This window comes from Mytilus californianus, unplaced genomic scaffold, assembly GCF_021869535.1.
Source record: "Mytilus californianus isolate M0D057914Y unplaced genomic scaffold, xbMytCali1.0.p SCAF_3, whole genome shotgun sequence".
NCBI classification, from domain to species: domain Eukaryota; kingdom Metazoa; phylum Mollusca; class Bivalvia; order Mytilida; family Mytilidae; genus Mytilus; species Mytilus californianus.
In genome coordinates this window covers 67,135,953-67,162,114 of record NW_026262679.1, presented here as the reverse complement: position 1 = coordinate 67,162,114, position 26,162 = coordinate 67,135,953, and the positions used below count along the sequence as shown (strand labels likewise).

General features: G+C 32.4%; 2 protein-coding genes across 2 annotated transcripts in view; both read left to right on the top strand.

Annotated features, from left to right (window-relative positions):
• Window positions 1–26,162, top strand: part of LOC127733162 (uncharacterized) — a 593,316-nt gene that overhangs the window by 263,879 nt on the left and 303,275 nt on the right. The gene's annotated exons all lie outside the window — the stretch shown is intronic.
• Window positions 557–5,787, top strand: LOC127733136 (potassium voltage-gated channel subfamily S member 2-like). Its single transcript, XM_052242454.1, has 2 exons — window positions 557–1,055; window positions 4,147–5,787. The coding sequence occupies exons 1-2, from the start codon at window positions 615–617 to the stop codon at window positions 5,173–5,175; spliced, it is 1,470 nt and encodes a 489-aa protein (XP_052098414.1). The 5' UTR covers window positions 557–614; the 3' UTR covers window positions 5,176–5,787.

Below are 26,162 nucleotides of genomic sequence, written 5' to 3'. Positions count from 1 at the left end.
AAAAGACGTCCGTTAATTTTCCTTGGATTCTGCGAAGAATCGTGAAATCACATAAAAAAGGCAACAAATCTTGTACCTGCATTATGTCTACAAATTGGGTCTTTTTCTATTCTTTTAATTGTAGCGAACCAAAGCTTCCCGAGAAGGGATATAAATAGAAGGCATGAGGACAAAAGGCTATGAAAATGTTGTCAAGTTCCCGAAAGTAGTAATCAATGACACCTTTCAAATAATTTATGTTTCGAAAGTGCATATTTCTGTCAAATAATTGATACTGGATACTTTCCTTTCAAAGATAGCTCATGTTTAGGAAATTTGAATGCAAAATCTTTAAACTGAAACATGATATTTGTCGGTGAACAAATGCTTTTATTAATTTACCTGGAATGACATACAGAAAATATATCATGTTACCATAGAGCTGATAATGTGAATTATATCTGTAATGATGTTTGATCCAGTGGGAATAAACAAATTCTCGTATATAACTGTCACGTATCAATATTCAAGAAGCAAACAGTTCATTTGTCAATGCCGTATAACTGAATCAATTTTTATGGTTTTGTTATCTAAATGAGTTCGTACATTCAAATCTTAGTTTGTCACACATCGACATGGATAGATTTTTTATAAATGTTTCTGGAACCAAATTTGAAATCAGCAAGGCAGCGCTGTTGACACAGCCTGATACTCGTTTGGGGAAGATTGCTTTATCAACTTCTACTTCAGAAAAGCAAGAGCTATATTTTGATCGACCTGCAACAGCATTTGAATCTATTCTGACGTTTTACCAGACGCGAAAACTGCATATGCCACCAAACGTATGTCCAAACTCGTTCAAGGAAGACTTAGATTATTGGCAGATTGACTATGAATACTTAGACAAATGCTGTTTATATTCGTTTATTCAATTTTTGGATTTGCACACCGCTAGAATAGAATTTCAGTATGAAAAGAACGAAACTTTATCGAAGACTGTGGTATCGAAATGTTCAGCAATGAGGAACCGTATTTGGAAAGTTATAGACTACCACGAGGCAACATTGTTAGCAAAGGTAGGAATTTTGCAATAATAAACGTTTGATACCGATTCCAATACGAAGAACACGTATTTCTGGAATAGCCTAGCTCCATCAGATACCTCTTGACTAAATGTTTGGAAAGCCAAATACATAATACATAGGTGAGCGTCAAACAAAAAGGGTCTAAACATTACAGTTAAAACACAATAAGCTTAACCTTGCCCTAGAGAATTACAACCTCAGTTTTAGTAGATTTATATAACTTATACTTTATATATTCCTCTACCCCAGAATACATTTTGGGGCCTCAATGCTTTTAATTTCGTACCTTATTTGGCCTTTTTAACTTCTTTTATTCGAGAGTCACTAAAAAGTCTTGCGTACAAAATTCTAATCCGTGTATCTATGATGATTTTATTGTAAACTGAAATTTTAGAGTCAAAATGTTTTATGTAATTCATACCTATATTATACTACTTGCTACTTACTATATATATAGGCACTGTATCGGGGATTATAGTCCGTCAAAATTCGTAAGGGGTTCCACGGAACCACGTGTCTCGCGATTGCTGCTGTCAGTGTAAACATGTAATCATGAGTTAAAAAGTGAGTCCATTATCAGTGAAATACAGAATTTGAAAAAAAAAACCAAATCAAACTTTTTCTTTAGATGCTATTTCTTAGTCTTGAAGATTAACTTCTGTCCAGTTTCATAACAATCCACGAAGTACAAATTTATCATGTCTAAAAAATGTAACCTCAGACTAGTACTATCTGTAAAAACTAAGTCCATCTTTCCGAAAAGTACTGAAAATGGAAATATATTTTTTAAAGTTTTCTTCAGACATTATCTCGTTATCATAGAAAAAAGTAAAATCACAAAAATACTGAAATCCGAGGAAAATTCAAAAAGGAAAGTCCCTAATCAAATGTCAAAATCAAAAGCTCAAACACATCAAACGAATTGATAACAACTGTCATATTCCTGACTTGGTACAGGCATTTTCTTATGTAGAAAATGGTGGAAAAGCTTCTGCCAAAGTTTTTATGAAGGTTTGACAAAGAAATTGATGTGTAACAAACTTTAACACATGACTGTATCCACTTGTTAACTGTAAGTTCATTTATCCGTTAAATGTGTATATTTTCAAAATTTTGCTCTGGATACTGTATTTTGGTCATTAACAAGCTGCTGTCCAAATTTTAATACATTCCATCAAGGTTTGACGATGTTATTGATGACTGAAAAACTTTAACCTCAGACTGAATCTGAATGTTAACTGTAAAAAAAAACAAGTCCATTTATCAGTTAAATACGGAAAAATAATAAAAAAAAAAATATTTTCAAATTTTGCTCTGGATGCTATCTTTTGATGATAAACAAGTTTCTGTCCATATTTTATAAAATTCCATGAAGGTTTGACAAGGTTATTGATGTCCCATAAAAATTTTACCCCATACTGAACCTAAATGTTGACACCGCCGAAGCCGACACCGACGACGGAATCTAGGATCGCTATGTCTCGCTTTCGCGACATAAGTGTCGCAAGTTCGACAAAATTGACGTAGATTGTCTTCTTAATTTTTTTACATTTAGCCTACCAAAATAATTTCTTTATAGAAAAACTATCTATAATCGCCAAAACTAATATCAGATGATTTTATTACACGTTACGCATTTTCAGTTATTTTGAATTGGTCCACGATGGTATCATGAGTTCATTTTTTTTGTGCTTTGACACAGAGATGATTTAAAACAAGCTTTTCCTAGATTCTTCGTTGATAATATTATAAAATATTAAGAGAATATTCCCTCAGGCAAAACAGTATAACAAAAAATCCGAACATTGATTTGAACTATTTGTGTGTCCCAATGTGAAACCTTTTTTCACAAGTATCCTCAATTTGATTGAATTGTTCGTTTTAGTCGGAACATACGTCGTTATAGCGATTTCAAATTCGAAATTAAGACCTACATGTACTGATTTAATGAGTGTCATTGAAGATTTCATGGATTTTATCATTTTTATCTGCGGACGCACCTTTTTGGCAAGGGTTTTACTGACCGTTAGAAGAGGACCAACGTGACCATATATCTATTCTCATGTCACCCTTGGGGTCACAAAAACTGACAAAATCAAACGTTATTAACCAACGGAACGAACGAAAAACAACTGTCATATTCCTGATTGGTACAGCCATTTTCGGAAGAAGATGGTGGGTTAAACCTGGTTTTATAGCAAACTAAACCTCCTACTTATATGAAATTTGACCTTTTGTGGATTTAGCTATTTTTATGTCCCTTTATATCTTATTTATCTTGAATTATGCAAGTATATATCATGTATATACTACCTTTGTTCTAGAATGTTAATGTTTGAGCGTTCATGATGAGATAACTCCAGAAAAGCGCTTCGCACGCAATAAATTAAGTTTAATCTCCATTGCAACAAACTTTTCTTCCGTCCCCACAATGTAAAATGAATTTAGAAATGCACATTCGAATAACATTTTTAAACATTGCAAAATGCTATAATCCCACAAATCCTGAGTGTGTATTCACATGGATCTTTGTCATATAACATTGATATACATAGGGGTTAAGAGGAACATTAGTCCACGGTATTATAAGAATACTTATGTTTTGTTACATCCATTATTCTTTGTTACAGGAGAAAAATGGATGTAACAAAACATAAGTATTGTTACATCCATTATTCTTTGTTACAGGAGAATAATTCACGTTGACATAATGAAATAACATGCAGATAATTAGTAAAAATAATAGTAAAGATTAAATATCGAAGGTTTCTTTTTCAACGTTACTATCCTAAAAAGATAGTATGACCAGGACACCATTACAACGGCCAATATTCCTAAGATTGTTTATAGAAATAAGAAGATGTGGTATGGATGCCAAATGAGACAACTCTCCATCCGAGTCACAATGTGTAAAAAGTAAACAATTGTAGGTCAAAATACAGCTTTTTAACATTGAATTTGGACAACAGGGCCTCGCACTAAATTTACTGAAACCTGCGATTAACTGGACAATAAAAATCAATACACAAAAATGTTGCCAAAATTGATAGGTTTATGTCTATTTTTTTTTTTTTAATTTCAGTTGTACCTCATTGTTGGGATAACTATCGTGTTACTATCAGTGGGAGTATTGGCCTTAAGTACGTTGTCAACCTTCAGAAGTCCCGTTCCACTTTGTGAGGCTTTCAAATACATGTCATTTGGGGAGGCAGAATGCAACATTGCCACAGCATATGCAGACCAAGACTGCAACAAGCTAAAAGTGAAATATAAGGAAGACGAATCCTACATGTACTATATGGACCCGTCTTTCTATGATGACGATCAGACAAATCATAATGAATCCCTAAAACAAAAATTCGAACAATTTCTGGCAAGAAATCATACAGGAGTTACTCAAAAATCGAAAATATTTGTCAAAATTGACCACTTTTTTACAGCATTCTTCACAGCTGAATTTTTGCTAAGGCTGTTTGTGTGTCCCAATGTGAAATCATTTTTCACAAGTATCCTCAATTTAATTGAATTGTTCATTTTAGTCGGAACATACGTCGTTATAGCGATTTCAAATTCGAAATTAATACCCACATGTACTGATTTAATGAGTGTCATTGAAGATTTCATGGATTTTGTCAAAATGATTCGAGTTATCCGGCTGCTGCGATATTGTCAGAATTTGGCAGCAGTTCGCGTGCTTACCTTTTCGATAAAGAAAAATGTGAAAGATCTCTTCCTACTTTTCTTTCATATATCTCTCATTGTGTTGATCTTTGGAAACATAGTGTACCTGTCTGAGGATAGACACAACATCGATAGTATACCACACGGGTGGTGGCTTGGGGTCATAACTATAACAACGGTCGGCTTTGGTGATGTGGTTCCTACATCTGTAACTGGAAAGATCATATGCTCCGCCTGCGCTTTATGTGGTATTTTGACTCTTGCACTGATAACTTCTATATTTGTTGAAACTTTCATGTCCTTATATGGTGTAGCACTGATTGACGCGGTACCAAAAGAAGATCGTATCAGAAAGTGGGATCATTATTCGAAGAAAATTAGAGAAAATGGACATTCAGATTTCATTGACATAAAGAAAACAAAGATTTGAACTATAGTAAGTTTTATCGAAAGGCACAGTTACAAACAAGTATAAAAAAAATGTGAAGATGAATTCAAATCAGCACTGTATTATGGTTTTTACCTTCAGGAGTCTGAATGGTGGATCATTCGTTTCTCTTTTTTTTATGCCATTTTTCTCTCTTCTTTATTTTTGTCGCCCATTATTTTCTTTTCTATTATTTCATTATTTGGTAAATTTTTCTTTATTATTTATTTTTTTCGACCCTTTTTCTGTAGCTTTTGTCTATTATTCTCTAATCTTTAAACACCATGCAGGCCCTCATGCAATGTTAATAACAATGTTTCATCTTTGCACTATAAAACGTTTTAAACTTTTCTCACAAGTTGTCAGTATAGATTGGGTTAATTTGCAACATATGACATTATTCATTTTCTATTTTTATCAATAGATTGGCGTTTAAGTGAATACTTTACTCATTAAAAGCTCTCTAAAATTACTTTACTTTATTTCAGATTATTGAGTTATTATTGCATCATATTCTCAATAAGGCACTTTTCATAATGAATTCCCCTCTGTCATTTTTTTATTATATTATCGTTGGTATATTGTTTTGATGTAAATAAATCACATGAAATTGAATGCGTTTCATTTCTATGACATCCTTTTTCCTTAAATTTCAACTTGTCCAGCTTAAACAGGGACTGTAGAAAATAATACATATCATTTCACGCTACCAGAAGAGGAAGAACCATTTTCCAACACAATATTCATGTTTGACTATATATACATATCAAGTAAAACTGTATATTCGAGTTGCAAGTAAGAAGTGTTTAATTCTATTACTAGATATGTGGAGATTCATCTTTAAACCGACTCTATGTTTGGACCTTATAGTTCACACAGCTTGTCTTTCAAACACGGTTCACAATGATTTACAAAAATAGTAAAAACTAAGTAAAATTCCATTTTTATCATCCAGTATGAGACCAGGTATCCTTCTGATACCCATTTGTTTATCCATCACCTTTATTTTTTATTTTTCCTGTTTTATAATTATTTCCTCTATTTCTTCTGATGATGATGTGTGCAAGTTACCAAACAAAAATGCCTTTAGCTGTCGTTATACTTAATTTCTGTACCCCCTAAACAATATGGGAATCAGCATTGAGGATTACAGGGCAGCCATTGGCTTATTTCATTGTACATGTAGCAAAAGAAAAAGCAGCACTTATATTAATTCGCACGATTATGCATATTTAGAAATACTAAAAATTAACTTACATTGCTCCTTCTATGTTATTTCACTATCTTTTCTACAGTCAATAAATCCCAAGATTGACATTATCTTTCTGTTGTTTGTACCTCATTTTATTTTTTTTGTCGGTAATATTGAACCAAACCCTGGTCCAGATGAAAATAACATATCGAGTACACCCTCTAGTGTTAGATTTAGTGAAATCGATAAATCCATATCAATATGTAATTTAAATATCCGCATTATTAGAAACAAATTAGAATTCTTAAATAATTTCACTGACGAATTTGATGTCTTAGCTGTAACAAAAACACATTTAGATCCTAGTGTATCTGAAGATCTATAAAACTAGATTATTTCAATAACATTGTAAGGAAAGATCGAAACAACTTTGGTGGTGGATTAATGATATATGTTAAAGACGGTATCGGTATTGTGCGTAAAAGCGAACTAGAAAATCCCTTTGATGAAACACTTTGGGTTGAAATACGAGCCAAAGGTCAACACTTCCTTCTCTGTCATTCATATCGTCCACCGAATGCGGACACCGACTTCTGGGCACGATTAAATCATGCAATAGAAACTGCCTTTCAAATAAACGAAAATAAGGTGATCACTGGTTATCTGAATTCTGATCTTTTCAATGTCAATAATAATAAACTTATTGACACTTTGGAATTGCTCAATCTAAGAAATGTAATTGATAACGCAACAAGAGTTACTGATAAAAGTAGTACACTCTTATATCCTATAATAATAAGTGACTGTATGTCATATTATTTATCAGATGTCTTAAATATTCCCTCAGAGATTAGTGACTACAATGCAGCAGTAATATGTTTCTTGAGTGTCCATCAGCAATGTCACGTACTTTCAAAAGAGAAGGGTGGATATATGATAAGATGGATAAAGATAAATTTTTGAAAATAATTAATGAAACGGATTGGTATGCACTTCTTTCCGATGACAAGGATGTTAATGAATTATGCGAAATATTTACTGTAACTTTTTTTAACATTGCGAGGGAGTGAATACCTACCAAACAAGTAACCATACGAAAAAAAGACAAACCATCATGGTTCAATAGCGAGCTTAGAAGAGAAATACGCACTAGAGATCGATTACGAAAAAAAGGCTTATAAATCTAAAAAAACAATCTGATATTTTGAAGTACAAGCGACAGAGAAATAGGGTCAATAATATGAAAAAAATGCTAAAGAAAGATTTGAAAGTAATTTAGACAACATTACTCTAAATAATGTATCGAATACAAAAACTTATTGGAAAATAATGAAAATGTTAATCAAGTCTAACAATGGTAAAATAACATCCCCCAACTCCAAAATATTATAAATACCGAAAATATAGACGAAATTGCATATGAAGATGAAGAAAAATGAGAGCTATTGAACAAGTATTTTAATTTAATCTCCAAATTAGATGAGGAAAATATCAACTCACCACAATTTGAAACTAAATCTGACAATAAAATGTGTGACCTACATGTCACTTTTCAAGAAATTATAGATATAATTAATATTCTTGATCCAAATAAAGCATCGGGACCAGATGTGATTAGCCACAGGATGCTCAAGATCTGTCCAGATAAAGTGGCAATACCTCTTCAAATTATATTCAACAAGTCCCTTAGTCAATGTGTCTATCCAACCAGCTGGAAAATTGCAATGTAATAGCTATTTTCAAAAAGGGGGACTCATCTTTGCCATCTAATTACAGACCTACATCTCTAATTAGCTTCGTGGAGAAAGTTATGGAACGAGTTGTTTTTAAATTTGTATATAATCATCTCTTTAATAACAAACTTATCTATGAATGTCAATCAGGTCAAAACATTCAACAGTGCATCAATTATTAGAAGTTTATGATTGTATCTTAAATGCACTGGAAACAAAAGACATTTGCTGTTTTGTATTTTGTGATTTTTCGAAGGATTTGACAAAGTGTGGCATATTGGTTTACTACATAAAATGAAAGCATATGGCATTGAGGGAAATCTGTTAAATTGGTTCACAAGCTACCTTTATCAATGAAAACAAAAGGTTATTATTAATCAATCATCCTCGACTTTTTGCAATGTTTCAGCTGGTGTACCTCAAGGATGAATTCTTGGTCCTTTATTGTTTATCATATATATTAATGATACTGCTGAACAGTTAACTTCTTTATGCAGACTATTTGCAGATGACACTTCATTCAGTTACTCGGGTCATGACGAGGAACTTATACAATCAGTTGTTAGTCGTGACCTGAGACAGCTGGATGAATGGTCAAGAAAGTGGTTTATGTCTTTCAATCCTGAAAAAAACCCAGAAATAATGATGTTCTCAAATAATGAAATACAAGACCTTAATTTTACTATGAACAATAAAAAAATACCAATTGTTTGATCTCATAAGCATCTAGGGGTTACATTTAGAAGTGACGCAAAATGGAACAACCATGTTGAAAATATTATTAAATAGTGTTAAAAAGCATCTGAATGTACTGTGAAAACTCAAATATCAACTTAGCCGACATAAATTTGGAAAAATTATATCTAGTATTTATTAGACCAATTTTTGAATATGCAACTGAAGTATGGGACAATTGCGGAAAAGGTTATTCAATTAAATTAGAACAGCTACAACTTGAAGCTGCACGAATTGTAACAGGTTTACCTGTTTTCGCACATTCTGAGACTGTCTTAAAAGAGGTTGGTTGGGAAACTTTAGAGGAACGAAGAAAAAGAAGAAAACTACAATTGTTTTATAAAATTCAGAATAATAATGCCCCTGAATATTTATGTAGCCTTGTGCCCCTATAATTCAAAGTACAACACAATATCCCTTGCGAAATGGACAAGATATTATTTTACAATTTTGCAGGCTGACACTGACTTCCCAATCATTTATCCCCTCACAAATAAAACTTTGGAATAATCTGAACATGTCAGTTCGAAATGTAGACTTATTATCATAATTCAAAGTAGATTTAAAAAACCACGACATTCGAAATGAGAATCAATCTCAGCATTATTTATATGGTTCTAGAAAATTGAATATAATCTTAACCCAATTTAGATGTTCGGCATCCTTCTTGAATTGTGACTTGTTTAGAGCTAACATTATATCTGATCCAACATGTAAATGTGGTTTGGATATTGAGGACATGCGCCATTTTTTCTTTGATTGTCCTTTCTATCTAAATAAAAGGGCGATATTCTCTTTGATAGTCTCAGCTGGCTTCCCGAAGGCTGCGAATTGGACTTAAAACTTTTGATTTTTGGAAAAGAAACTCTTTCATACGATCAAAATGTGCAAATTGTTAAACAAGTATTCAATTTTATAAAGAGATCAAAATGATTCCTCGTAGTATAGTATTAACATAGGTAAAACGCACATCATCAATTTTCATCATTATCATCATCATTCTTATCTCTGTCGTTCTTTCTTCATCCCCTTTCCTTTTTTCAGTATAGTTTAGTAATATTTATGTTGTTTATATTATATAATGCATGCTCACATTCAATTTGTATTGTTATATATATTGTATTGTGGAGAAGACTTTATAAGTATGTTTTACTTGTGTCTGATCCTTTTTGCTTTGAGCAAATAAAACATGTTTAAACTAAACATAGGGCTGGTTTAGAAAAGAAGCAAAAGCACTAGTAAATGATAGTATTCCTTATAAAAAGGTTGATATGAAAGTTTGTGCATACCAGCAACACCTAACAAGTTATCATACCCGATTAATTGACAGCTTTAGAATTCAAATAACCCAAAATGGTGCATGATATGTAAGTACAATAACATCCAGAATCATCGAAATTCTACTTGCAATCAGGAAACGATAGGGACAACTAGTTGAGCGGTTACTGTTTACCATTCCGGAGCACCAGCTTTCATCTCGGTATTTCGGTGGGTTCATGTTGCTCAATCTTTGTCCGTGTGGCGTTTTCATCGTTTTTCATTTTGATTAGGGTGTTATTCTTCTTACGTAACATTGTTTGTTTTTATTGTCCCTTTCATCTTCTACCGCTTTTTGTATCAAAAACATATAAAGTTGCTGAACAACATGAGTTTCTTGAATAATCATAATAGTGTTGACTCGAGACCGAAAGATTGGAAAGCCAAAATTATATCTTTAGAGCATTCAAATAATTCAAAGTTTGGGGACTATGTTGAACGTATCTTTCCAAGCGAACCTGAAATACAGGATACCACAGATAATGTTAAGTCTGCCCCGTATCTTGACTTACATTTAGAAATTTACAATGCGATTCGGTTGAGAACAAAACTTTACGACAAAAGAGATGATTCGGCTTTTCAATTGCGAACTTACCATTTCCATGAAGCAATATTCTAGCAGCGTCTGCATATGGAGTATATATTTATTAGTTGATACGATATTCCAGAGCTTGCATTTCCTATTATGATTTCCTTGATAGAGGGTTACTACTTACTTACAAGGAAGCTATAAAACTAAGAGTTCCAAGTGGTGAGGTGGAAATCATCCCTTAGCCAATTTTACGGACGCCATCACGAGTTGGTTGACCGTTATGGGATATCTGTTTCACAGATGACGAAGGATATGTTACAATTGTTGTAACCACATTCCGTCCTCTATACCTCTAATGTGACCTACCGAATTATACTACTACCGGGTCTGTACTTATACGAGCAACACGATGGGTGCCACATGTGGAATATGATCTGCTTTCCTTTCCGGAGCACCTGGGATCACCCCCTCCTCGGTTTTTGGTAGTGACATTGTTGCTCAGTCTCTAGTTTTCTATGGTGTGTTCTGTATACTTTTGTTTGTCTTTTGGTCTTTTTCTTGTTTTTTTTTAATGGCATTGTCAGTTTGTTTTCAAATACACATTTGGTATCATTTCCTCTCTTTTTAAATACAAAACAATCAAAATCGTCTAATAACTACTTTGTATGAGGGAATTGCGACCTTAACTTCATTATTTTTTTTCTAATTGCTCTCCTGTCTTCAATCTTTTGAAGAATTGAGGAACATTTAAAAAGCTCAATCATGCCACACATTCTCATTTTTATATTGGTAACTGTACATTTATTTTTTAGCCGTGCTTTATTTTATTGTGTGCTTTCTTCAAGAAATTATTGTAGCAATAATCTTGTTTTTACTGATCACCTTTATTTCAACTCCGATGTTTTCACAAAAAAAAAAGATCGATCTTTTGTGTGTATAACATACAGATTTCTATGGTTTACATTAACATACTTTTGTAGTAGATACATAAAAATAAAAAAATTCTTAAAAGAGGGGACCTTAAGGAATTCTATTTGTTTAAATAATTCATGAAAGATACCAGGCTTACAATACGCCAGGTGCGCGTTTCGTCTTCATAAGACTTGTCATTGGTTTTGAATTAAACAAGTTGGAAGGTTAAACCGATTACGATGTTGAAGGAAAAGAAGGAAAAGAGTATTAACAAAAATGCCAACTTCAAAGTAAATACAAAAAGGGAAAGTCCCTCAAAACGGACAAGATCAAACGTTAGACTTTCAACCTCAACCAACGGAACGAATGTAAAACAACTGTCATATTCCTGACTTGGTACTGGCATTTTCCAAAGAAAATTGTAGGTTAAACATGGTTTAAACGCTAGCTAAACCTCCCATTTCTATGATATTAGTTGTTTATAGTGCTGTTTTATTGACAAAATTGGTTGAGCAACCCAAAGAGACATAATAGGTTAACGTGCCAATAATTGGGATCCATCAGGAAAAACTGTACAAACATACATAACAGACATACAACACAACTGGAAAAGATAAACCGAACAAAGACGCCAACAAAACGTTGTTGTGATTGATAGACAATTTCAAAAAAGCTTTGTAGTAAATAGTTAATTTGACAAAAACGCCATCAAAAAAGTTTTTGTAGTTGATAGTTCATACAAAACAAAAATTCCAAAACGTTGTGACAAATCTGGTTAACTTGAAGGTCATCAATGTGTGTCTTTTGGAAGAACAGTCTTCGTGTTTTGAGAAATGAAAAAAAGACCGCATGAAATAATCAATGATATATCATGTCAGCAAAATTGACTTCTTGGCTTAAGATGTCCTGTGGGACGAATCTTCAAACAGCAGTGGCATCGACCCAATGGTGTAAAAATCATCAAACTCAAAATGTGTTCAAGAAATTGCATAGACCATTATTGCCTGGGTGTAAATATACTTTTCAGTGTTTTGAATGATTTTTTCTGCTTTATTAACCACAAATTTTGAGTTTACTTCGCCAAAAAAAAATGTAATACGTTTTGCTTTTAATTCATACTGCTCGAAATAAAAAGCAATTAATCTTCTAATTTTATTATACTATTACATTATATTAATTGTTGTGATCTATGGACTATTTCCCCTGCTGACAAGTTTTGTGTCATTAATTGAGATAGACGATAATTGAGTGCTGTGAATTAACGAAAATAAATCTGAATCATGGCAGATACCATAAATAAAAGGTGTAGGGCCGATTTCCTCAGTATCAGTCAAAATCTAAATAGAGTCAAAACTACTGGAAATTGAATATTAGAGGTTCTATATCACCTTATTTTAAATTTTGCATCGAAAGACATCGCTTACCAGAATGAATTAATTTGTATCCGGAAGACCAACTATAGCTTTACTTCCAACATAATGTTGGTTTTGTTAACTATGTCCTTCTTGTACTTTTTGGTGATAAATACTCAAAATTTGCCAAAATCTCTCAAAAACGCGGATTTGTGCATTCTTTAAGCGTTAATGGTTTGAAGGTCTGTTTAGAAATAAGCATAAATGTTGTTAGAACCCGAAAGTGCATATTTCGACTGTCAGGCTATAAATCAAAGGAAAGATTCGAAGACTTTATAAATTCGTAAGGGGTTCCGCGGAACCCTGTGTCTCACCTGCGATTAAGGCTGTCAGTGTAAAAGTGTAATGTTGACTTAAAAAATGAGTCCATTTATCAGTAAAATACAGAATTTTCAAAAAAAATCAAACTTTTTTTTTACATGCTTTTTCTTGGTTATGAAGATTAGCTTCTGTCTAGGTTACATAACAATCTATGAAGGTTTACAAATTTATCATGTGATAAAAATTAATCCCAGACTGTCTGTAAATGTTAATTGTAAAAAACGGTTTATTCTGACTATTCCTACATTTTGAATTTTATAGATAAAATAGTAAAATTTTATGTTGGAGTTCCCAGGATTTTTATGTAAACAACGGGATTATGTAGGATTATGTTGTAACAATACTAAACTAACAAACAAAGATTAATCCAGGTAAATCTTGTGGAAAATAAAGAAAAAGATAAGTTTATACAAGGATTTGTATACTATACAAATCCTTGATATTACAATATCTTATTTAATGATTTCATAGCACATTTTGTGTAAAGAATATTCAAAATCACAATATGAATTTATAGGCACAATGTTATTCACAAGCAAATTGAAATTATTAATATATACAAGTAAATAATATCAGTAAAATTGAAATATAAATATATTAAAACTGTAGTAATTATTCTTTGAAACAAAGCACTAAAATTTGAGTTACACTACATGTTCATTGAAACAAAGTACCAAAAAGTACACTAAATTGACATTAAAACAGAGCACTAACACAATAATACATTGCACTAAATTGAACAAACAAGAGAATACATATAATCAATGTACAGGAGATGAAAAGCAGCATCTCCATACTGGACTGGCGTAAGTTCATCATTCTGTAACCTTGTATTCAGTGTTTTAAGTCTGTCATCTATTTTCCTGTATTTTGTCTTTCTTGGAACACGTTTCACACCGGCTCTGTATTAAATAAGTGTGAGAGCATGGAAGGCTGCTTCTTGTCTCAACAACTTGATCATGCTGAAGATGTTTAGGTGAGGTGCCTTGACTAACTTTTTCAGTTTACTATGCTACCCTTCTAAATGATTTGTTGTTCTAGGACCTTCTGTTGCGTAGTGATTCCATATGCTTTGGTTGTTTTCTACCCAGTAGCTTGTTACATAGTCTGTGAGGTTAAGAGTTGGTGTATCAGTATATGCAGCATCGATGTCCTCGAGTGCGTTAAACCAAACATCTTCGACTGTATTGGGTGGTAAAAGTGGCAGAACTGCAGCTCTCCGAACAAGTTGGCGAATGTCGCCTTTTTCACTGTATGCAGTCTGTAAACCATGCTTTTCTGCATTTCTCCAGACACATTGAGTGTAGTGAAAAAAGCACCCTTTAATGTTGATTCCTGGGAAGGTTGAAGTGGCTGCGTTTCTGATGGCTATTTCGAATTCGTAGTTGAGAAACATAGTGGCTGGTTGTAGTAGTATGTTGAATTGGTTACATAGATTTTGAAGAATAGTGAGTAGCCTTATGTATATCTTCTTATCTTTACTGAGTAGGAGACTGTAAACCAGTGGAAACATAGTACCACCAGCTTTAGCATTGAATGTGTTTAGCTGGTAGAACAGTGTTGGAGAAACATCGAATGTTCCATCACAGTAGATGGTGTCTGCTGCTGCTTGGTGTATGAGGTTCTCTTGGGTACTGAATACAAGCTTTTTTACTACCTTTTCTTTTAAATGATTTTATTTTCAAGAAATTCCATAATTATAACACTTGATACATGTTTTCAAACCCCCCCAAAAAAACCCATTTTGTACATAAATTTCATATAAATAATTATTTTTATTTAATTTCCACAGGTAAATTTACCTGTAACCTAATTAGACGCTAATGACTAAAACAACATATTTTGCAATAACAACATCTATTGTTCTTCCCATAATCTCCCATGTAGGAATGATTTATTCCCGATTTTCCCACTTTTTAAAGTTATAGAGTTCTGATTGTCCCACTTGAAAAGTTCTGATTGTCCCACTTGAAAAGATCTGATTGTCCCACATTATTTTTGTATTCTAAATGTTCTTAAATAAACAATGTAATTATTGTTTGTTTTGTAATACCAAATTAAAATAAATTATTGCATAAGCATACTAGTAGTTGATATCAATTTTATAAATGTAAATATGAATTACTGAATAAATCATCGGAAAAAATGCATTTTTGATTAAACAATATAACATTTATGTAATAAACGATATCTACAATGTTAGGTTATTTATAAATCAAATATCAATATCACATGGACGCAATTTTGTCTTCTTTTCATTTTTATGAGCGCTCAGACTGAAAGGCCTAGAGACTGATTAATAAAAAACAAAATTTCAATCACAATGTTACAGAAGCATAAGCTATTGTGTTACCTAATAATTAGAATTGACTTCATCAATCAAATAAAATAGAGAGCAAGGTCTCAACCTATATTCTCACTTAGGGAAAAGAGATAAATGTGGCCCCGTTAATGTAATCAGTGTCTTTTGAACATATACTATTTTTTTAGAGATGAACTGATTGCTGTTAAACGTCCAGCGGCAAGTTGAATGACTGACAGGTCTTTGTATTGGTCCAAAGTGCAGCATGCTTTGAGGAGAAGCAACATATTTCAACTTTCCATTTTTTGGTTTGACCCGGCCTGGGGTCAATTTCTTTTGATTGTGTAAAGTTAGACCAGATATCTATACAATCAACGTATCTGCGCATTATTTCTATGTTTGTGGTTTCTAATTCAAGGATTTTCTTATAAATATTTAAAAATTGAGTTTTCCCAATTTTTTTTCATTTTTAACTGAATGCTTTCTTGAACAATTTTATGACCAGACTTATTCTATGGAATATGTTTTATTTCTTTGTTTTATAAATATATTTATTATCAGATAAAACCTTTCAATTTAAGAACAAATCCCTGAAACTTTGTAACATGTAGTATTATGTACTACAATTTATGTTATAAGAGTCTATTTAATCTTTTATGATGTTAAAATGTATCTATTTATACTTTGTAATTGTTCTTTATTTGGACAGTATTCTTTTTTTTTAAATATCACAAAACAACAGAAAATATGTAAATACCATCTTTTCTCTATGATAGAAATATAATTCGCTTGAGTGACGGCATTGCAGTTCATGGTATACACAATATTATGCTACACAGTCGTATTAGATCTCTAGCATCATACAAAGTTATATATGTTTTTCCAGATGTATACATACTATGTCAAGATTTTACCCTTACACATATAACCAAAAAAAAAATCCATGAAGTTTCCGTAAATAGCAGTACATTTAAAGTTAAGTATATTTTTATTTGAAGTGACTTTTAATAGAATAACAAAGGATATGGGGTATCCTTATAGACCACTAGATAGTTGGGAAATATCCTGCAAATGCCAAATAAAGATATTTAATACGTCACTTTCAGGGAGCCAATCGGAGATGCAGATACTTATGCATTATGGTGAAGCTGTAATTAAGATGGCGACGGTCCTGCATCGAAACCCCTGTGTTTTAAGCGGTGCCAAGTCAGAAGAAGGAGAACAATTAGGTATACTAGTGGCAGAGGAAACTTACAGTCATGTTTTTTTCAATTGAGTTTCTCTAAAAAGCACTTACAAAAGTTATTTGCATAGTTTTATACCGTCGCCTACTGAAGTTATCTACGGCTACAGATACCCCAAACTATGACAGAAATGAATTGAAGAAATATAAGAAAAGACTAGGATAAGGCATAAAAAGATCTCGCGACAATAAATAGGATTTGCCTTTTAAAGAGGCTGTACCGCTCCCACAGCTGTACATGACCTTTAACTTAATATGATTAACTTCACTATGATTAATACACCTTATCGCTATTTGTCCGCCTTTACTGGACATCACACAGGTTCCCGTAAAATTTTGACGTCATAATACAAAATATCTGACGCCACAATGGAAAAGTGATTGTTGTATGACGTCAATAGTTCAAGCGGGACGGATTCTCGGGTCAGCCGGGAATAGCGATAAGGTGTATAGTAATAATACGTAACACAGAGATCATTATTTGCTTTCCAAAATGAATTAAGAACAAAAACTTAATACTTTAATTTCACAAGGGTTGTTGAGCTAGAAAAAAAATTTAGGCAACCCGAAATTAATTCCTGGCCACTGAAATTTTGAGTTGGCCACTTAATTTTCATGTCTGCTGGCCAGTTGGCAACTTCATTTCAGATGCTACTTTGAGGGCTGCTTGGTCGCCATGTTGGATGTACACACTATATTAATAATGATCCTTAATGAACTTACCTGCTTTCTGTAAATAATTTTTAAGTTATAAAATACACTTATAATATGATATCATTTATTAAGCAATGTTTAAAAGTCACCAATATGTGCTAATATTAAAATTTCAAATGTTATTCGGTCATTACAAGTGTTATTCGGATAATAACGATGTTATTTGGTCATTTGAGGTACCGAAGCGGAAGCACGGCTACACTCCCCCGCGTCAACATACCTAATGACATACCGGCAATATCAACATCACTTACTCTGGCTGTTGGTTGTACTTTTAAACACCATTGGTTTTTTAGTTAGACACCAATAGTAACCGGAAAGCATGATTTGTCTGATAAAGTAAATTACTGATTCAACCTTGATTTGAACCTAGCACCTCTGGCATAGTAAGCCACTGCTATACAAACTGAGTTTAGTAAGCATAGCTAATGGAGGGCAGTTATATATATCTTCTATGTCAGATGATTAATCACAACACCTAAAAATGTTTGTAAGATCCAGAATGAATAAACACAGAAAATATGTCTGTTATGAATTAATGATGGCCTTTTTTGAGAAAATTTTTACTGGGCTGTGGCTTGGGATTGTGAATAATCATGATGATAACATTTTTCAAATTTAAAAAACAGTTTATAACCTTGAGAGGGAATAATCAGTAATGGTCAGTGGCGGATCCATAGGGGGAGGGGGGGGTAGAGGGCGTACACCCCCCTTTACTTGTTTGGAAAGTTTGCTATAGCTTGCTATAGCAATATACTTTCCTTAGGCATCGACCTCAAACCGGAAGTTGGACAGACTATCGCAAGTGTTCTACTAGATAATGTAGTACTAGTGTTTGAATACTAATTCTAGGAAGATGCTTTTGAAATTTTGAGTTACTTCTATTTTGATTAGCTTACAGCTTGAATTAAAATGTACTAAATGTTCATCGATAATTCAAATGAATTCAACTTCATTTTGAAAACGACTATCACAAACACTACTTCGCGGATCTGCGCTGCGCGGAAGTTAAAATCAATACACATCTACACGAGACAGCAGTTTCTACGTTATGCTGTTATCGGTATTCCCCAGACATGCGTGAGATCCATATATGTGTACCTCTCGACGGGAGTACAATAATCCCGGTTTCAGGGGTTTCCTCCCGTTCACCGGTTGAAGAGAAAATAAATACCGCGTTTAAAATATTTCATGAATGAACATTTTTCAATGCTATTTTTACAACGATTATTACAAATGTTTATTAAAGAAGTAAAAGCCCGAGTGTATCGAAAGTAACCTGGTATCTCATCTCGGCCCATAACAGAATCGGACTATAACAAACTCGGCCTTTTACAAAATCGGACTATAACGAAATTCGTATATACTATTTGTTATTAAGTCTCCCAAACAAAGTTTGGAGACTTATTGTTGTTGCTCAGTTCTTATTATTTTTCTTCTTGGGGTCCATTTATGGGTATTTTGTGGGGCCTACAAAAGGGAGGGATTTACTAAAGAACCCTATGGGATTTTTTTTTTTAAATTTTCAAATGACTATAACATGAGAACAGTAAGTGATAGACACACACGGTCTTCAGTAATGATCACAGGACAATAAAACAAATCAAATAAAATATAGGTTGAGTCCCTGAGGTCACCCCACCCCCTTTCAAAATGAGAATGGGCTTTTATCTTGTTAACAGTCTAGATCCCCACACCTTATCCATATATATTTATGTATGGGATAATATAACAAATCAAATGAAATATAGGGAGAGTCCCTCTGGGTCAACCCCACCCCCTCCTGTTTGAGAACTTGTAAACGGTCGATATCCCCACCCCTAAACCATATATATATTCTTGTATGGGACAATAAAACAAATCAAATGACATATAGGGGAAGTTAACGGGGGTCACCCCCACCCCCCTTCTTTTTGAAAACTTGCAAACGGTCGAGATCCCCACCCCAAAACCATATATATTCTTGTACGGGACAATAAAACTAATCAAATGAAATAAAGGGGGAGTCCCTGGGGGTCACCACCACTCCATCCTGTTTGAGAACTTGTAAACGGTCGAGATCCTCACCCCAAAACCATAAATATTCTTGTACAGGATAATAAAACAAATCAAGTGAAATAAAGAGTCCCCTGAGAATCACCCCCCCCCCTTTTTTTTTGAGAACTTGTAAACGGTCGAGATCCCCACCCCTTAACCATATATATTCCTGTTCATGATTTCAAGAAGATTTGAATGACATACAGGGTTATTCCCTAGGCGTCACTTATGCATATCACTTTACTAGACCAAACCAATTTGTACTGGACTTTGCCCAATGTCAGGCGACCATGGGAATGACTAATTATGGGAGCTTTGTTTGGGAGACTTCGTAACAGCATCCTGTTACAATTATTTCTTGTATTAAGTAAAAAAATTTAGAAGTCGGAAAAAAACGTTAACCACACAATCTCTTAATCGTAGTCCCAGTTTGTTCAATATATAACAATTCAAACGAGAAAACTAACTGCTTAATTAGTAATAATACAATTTACTACAAACAAATATTAAGGACCTTAATTAATACAAAATACTTAATCACAGGCCCTTTACATGGGATGGGCACAGAAAGAAATGAACAGAGCTTTCTGTATATTTGATTATTTTAAATCTACAGTTTAAGGTTGCAATAGAAATTATCAAAATTTTACATGACAAACATATGAAAAAAGTGATATTTGATAATTGCTGATGAGACAATAGTTTAGGGAAAACACCAAAGCTGTGATTAAATGCATATTTGAAATAATACACATCTACAACCTATTTGAAATAATACACATCTACAATCTATTTGAAGTAATACATCTACAATCTATTTGAAGTAATACACATCTACAACCTATTTGAAATAATTCACATCTACAACATATTTGAAATAATACACATCTACCGTTGCAAACTTTCCACAGGTGCTATCCAGCACTTTGATTTTTTTTTATTAAGACTGTAAAATGGTTAATCAGACTAGATATCATTGACTCTGCCATTTCCGCTTTTATGCAAATTACACATGAGACCATGTATCTATATATCTGTTAGAAACACATGAAGGACTCTTTTGCCACAATGAAACATAGGACCATAGACCAATTAAACTGTTAGTAGCATGCCGTGGTCTCTTTTATACATATTATACATGAGACCATGGACATATATATCCGTTAATAACACATCATGGACTTTTAAACCACAAAGAAACATAAAAACATGGACCATAGACTGTCAGTAACATGTCATGGTCTCATTTATGCATATTACACATGAGACCATGGACCATGGACCTATATATGTGTTATTAACACATCATGGACTCTTATAAAGCTATGCAACAGAAGACCATGGACCAATTAGACTGTCAACAACATGTCATGGTCTCATTTACGCATATTACGCATGAGACCATGGACCTATACATATGTTATTAACACATCATGGACATTTATACCACAATAACACATAAAACCATGGACCAATTAGATTGTATCATGCCAAGGTCTCTTTTATACACATTACAAATGAGACCATCGACCTATGTATCTGTTTTCAACACACAAAGAAACATAAGACCATGGACACCATTAACACAAAAAAATGATTGATTGATTGAAAATTGGTTGCTAAACATCCAGTGTTGAATATTTCATGCATGTTCAGGATGACAAAATAAATGACAAATATAATAAATGATGCATGTTTATAAGAGACACACTTGAAAAATGGTATCATGTATATTCTGATATCTTAGAAGCACTTCACCTATTAAGTCATTTGTGTATAACTGTAAAACATTTCCTTGTTTCTTGCTGTGCATAGAAAATTCCTTTGTTTTTATTTTGAAATGTCTGAAATGTTTTTAATTGCTAAAACTTATTGATCACATATATAGTAACAAACAGTTTTTTGTTTTTTAAATTTGTTTCCTTAAGTTAACAATTGTTTTCATTTATATTTATTTATATTACATTAGAAAAAAATAGATTTGGATTTGGATTTTAACAACTAAAGTTTCAAGTGTCGGTGTAAATTGCAGGATAAAAACAATATATGTACATTGTCAGAAAATATCAAATTTATTTGTACTCGGTACGAATCAGGAGAAAAGCTCTGAGAGCCTCGCTTTTAATCCTGTTTCTAAAGCTCATACAAATAAATTTGATATTTTCCAACAATGTACATATATTTTGTATATTTATCATGCTTATTCCAAAGATATTCACTCAAAAATATATTATGCTCTAGGGAGTTCAGCAAATTTTCTGAAGAAGGTTTTAAAATTTATCTGACTTGAATTCAACCTAACTACATTGAAGTATACTACATCAAAAAGCATTTTGGAGTAAAATGTAATATATTTATAGACACCTAAATGCATATTTTTTTTACTTTTGAATTTAGTTATACTTGTATAATAATTTTTTTATTATTTTCTTCATACAGTTTTGCATCTATCAACCATGTGGTTCCAGCTGTCTGCTCATTGGGACCATACGGAAGCAGTATTGAGGATTTTGCGTTCCTTGACCTTGGGTTGTGCTGTTTTATGGACAGCCACCACAAGGATATAACCCCATGCTGGGTGTAATGTACCCTTTGTTGACAGCGGGTTCATGACACATGCATGGGTTTCACTGCAGAAGCCTTTAGCTTGCAGGATGATTTCCCATGTTGATGTGATTGCCTGCAAAATGGAGAGTTAAAAATGAAAAGGTAAAAAAATATCTAGTTCTCGTAAAAAAACTCTTTCTTTATCCGGTCTAATTTACCCAAATATAAAATTCTGTGTTTTCAATATTTAGTACTTTCATTTTTACGGAAATTGTACCAAAATGTTTCTAAAAGTTTTTTTCTATATTTTTTGTTGAATGTAAGTTGGTTTTATTTTTATGTACACCATTTAGAGATAAGTTTTAGGCTATTAGAAAAGTATTTTGTATTGTGTTAGCTATTCGACATTGCATACTTATAATTTTTTTTTTTATATTTCAGCATTGAATACAACACAACTTTGCAGGTTAAAGACCTGGATATGGATTTCAATGTAAGTGTATATTATGAAAGAACAAACATGACCGTTTATTGAATGATGCTGACTCAGACCACTTCAAACGAACCCCTAAAATGAGAAGAAACACAAGTTATGCAAATATTATGTATTTTGTCTTTTGTATCTAGTAAATAGCCAAAATATGATATTTTTTTTTGTTAAACAGTATGCCATACTTTTTTGTGCTACAGTTCTACAGGTGATGAAATATTAGATAAATGTGGTACCAAACCCCTTGACTAAAATTAATTTGGCTCGTTTAATTTTCATAAAATTTGGACAAAAAAATTTACTTTGAGCCTTTGACAAAAATATAAAAATTTCAAAAAACTTGAACCACAGTTTATCGGACAAAATTCATTGAACCTATAGCAGTTTGACACACACTAATTTTGATCATTCAAAAGCTTAATATTTCCTTAAAAATAAAACGTGATTTAAACGTTCAGCTGATTTTTACAGAGTTATCTCCCTGTTGTGTTATGTACCACCTTAAAAAGGCATTTTTAAGGTCCACAGAGTACTGATTTTAGATGAAATTTCAATATTAGAACATTCTGTTGACATGTAAACTTCTAAATCAAAGAGGAATACATAATGAAATGTGATATTGGTATACAGATTGAATCATAGTGAAAAAAGTTTTCAAACTGATACTTTCAGATGATAGTCGACAAAGTGGCACAAATGCACAGCCTGAGAAAAGAGGTATTTCCAGGGAAGCAAATGGAAAACTCAAATGGGTTTTGAGAAATGGTCGGTTTGGTCCATTTACAGAAGAGTTTGTAAGTTTTAGTAATTAATGTTATTGCAGTATATATATATCAAATGGTATTAAAAAAAGTTGTAGTTCCTTTTATCTTCAAAGTCATGCCATTTGATAACAATGTTTTTACCTCAGCAATAAAAAGTTTTAAGAAATCATTTTTATAATAATTGTATTCAAATGTTTCTGAAAAATGAGAAAAAAATAAATTTGGAGGTAGCTACAAAATCTGATTGTTGTATTTTTCATTTTCTTCAGGTTGACACTGTGAATACCAGTTTGATCACATATGTTGGAGTAGAAAAGCTCCACCTTATACCGGATTTATATATGCCTGAGGTAAATAACATTTGTTTTACATATGAAAAGTATGCTTTAATTGTATTCATCTCTTATTCAATTGTAAAATCTTGAACAAAATAATCTTTTGGAAAAATGAGGCTTGCTTGTTCATATGTAGATAGAAAATGAGTTGATATATACAAAACTAGAACATTAATTTATTATTTCAATTATAAGTCAGACTAAAAGGGATATTTAGAATTGTTACTTTGGGAAAATCAAAGTATAATTGATTTGTTAGGTTAAAATTGGAAATTCTTATTTTTTTAAATCAAATGATTGTGTTGATATTATTTTCATTTGGCTTAATTTTAGACGTATTTTATTTAGCATATTAGTCTTGTTATTTTTTTTAGGTTTTGATACAAGTTCTACATGTATGTGAAAAAGAAGAAGTAAACAGGCTTGTGGCTGAACTGGTTCTTCTGAGACATAAATCATGCTAACCACTGTATATCATTGTTACTTTCATTTTCATTTTCATTTTTTTTTCAAAAAACTTTTATCTGTAGATATTTGTAGCAAAACATATTGATGAAAAACCTATATTTAAAGAGACGATCCATATATTGAAATTTGTTTTATGATTTTTAATCTCTAATATCTACTTTTTTATTCGAAAATAATAATCCTTAGCTGAAAATGTCACTCAAATTTATCACACAAAACCTCTTTTTGGAACCCATTAATTGATAACATATATATGACTCATTTTTTCCATTATAATTGAAAATATAATTGTTAAAACTCTTGACTATAAAATTATGTAATTAGGCCACACCAATTTGGTTAATAGTTCTTTGGATTTTCTCGCTCCTGTTTTTGAGAAATTGACTTTTCAATAAAAAAAAATAATTACCGCTTCCGCCAATTTTTGGGCCGCATGCCGCTCCAAAATTAGTTTATCCTTGAAATTTTTTTTTCTCCTAGACCATTTTCTTGTGCAAATATTGCTCCGATCGATTCAAACGCAGGTGTGATAAATCGATTTGTAAATAAAAGGTCAAAAATCGGGATGCCAACATGAAGTTGTGTCAGATCATTGCCGAGGACAAGTAGTTATTAAACACACAGTTATTTGAAATGCATTTCGTTTTACCTTTGAAGACCTGTTCTAGGAGACAAAAATAAAAAAAAAAATTTGTTAGATGACCACGATCACAACAATATTGTTAGAACCTTTGTCATTCCTGATCATTGACATTGTTTCAACAGACATAGACTGTCATAGTCCGAGATTACTCTGACGTCCAACGGCTGTTTTGCCAGACATGATGGGGCGCTGTTGTCCCACGTCCCCAGCTTGTCTGAAAAAAAACCAGCCGTTGGACGTCAGAGTAATCTCGGACTACAAAAGACATAGATAGAGCTATCTGTTTGTATGAAATTAATATCAAATTCACCTGAATTTTAAAAAACTGACAGATGACAACCCAATATCCCCTTGTTAGTATATTGACGTGCAATCAGAACTCTTTTGTAAGGGAAATTTTAAGAGTTCCAACGTTCGAGACCAAAGTGGTGGTATTGTGGTTGCCATGCTAATAATAATTAGGGATTTGTTATTGGTGCAACTACTTTCAGTTTGAAATACATTGCAGGTTTCAGGGGCAAAAGGAAAAGTATTTTGCTCAGTCAGAATAATGCATGTGAATGTGGTTATAGGTATTTTAAATTGGTGTGGCCTTATCTAAATGCAGCATGGAAAATGAGACGTCAAATTATTACTCGAGATTGTAAAATTTGTGTTGTTTTCTGCTGTTTATCATTGTGTCATATATGTAATATATGTTTTGATTGCCATAGCATTTAAATGTTTTTGCAAATAAACTCATTCATTCATTCATTCATATTCAATTATTTAAATTTACAAGGTAAGAGTCATATGTGCGTATATAAATTTAAGTTTATGTCTATTTTTTAATTGTAAAAATTATTTGTCTTATTACTGTTTTACCATGAATAATACAGAAAATATGTTTTATCTGTTATTAACTAAGTAACATGTATTGTTCAATGTCTACAATCGTTGAAATAGTTGAAATTGACAGTGGTATCTCATTTATATCGACCCCATATTATACAATCAGTGATACATCATATAATTACACACTAATGTTTTATGAAATAACTAGTTATATATATAATATTACTATTAATAAATATCAAAAGCTTAGATCCTATAACTGTTATTCCTAATAGGAATCTAACTCCTACAATAACATAAGAAAATTTGTTGGATATGTTTTAATCGATTTTTTTCCATCAAACCTGATTAATTATATTTCTTTGTAAAATATTGAATTTTAAGTTTAGGACTGTTAGTTCATCTGTTAGGCATGTATAAACTTTTTTTATTTATAATTATGAATAAATATTTTTAAAA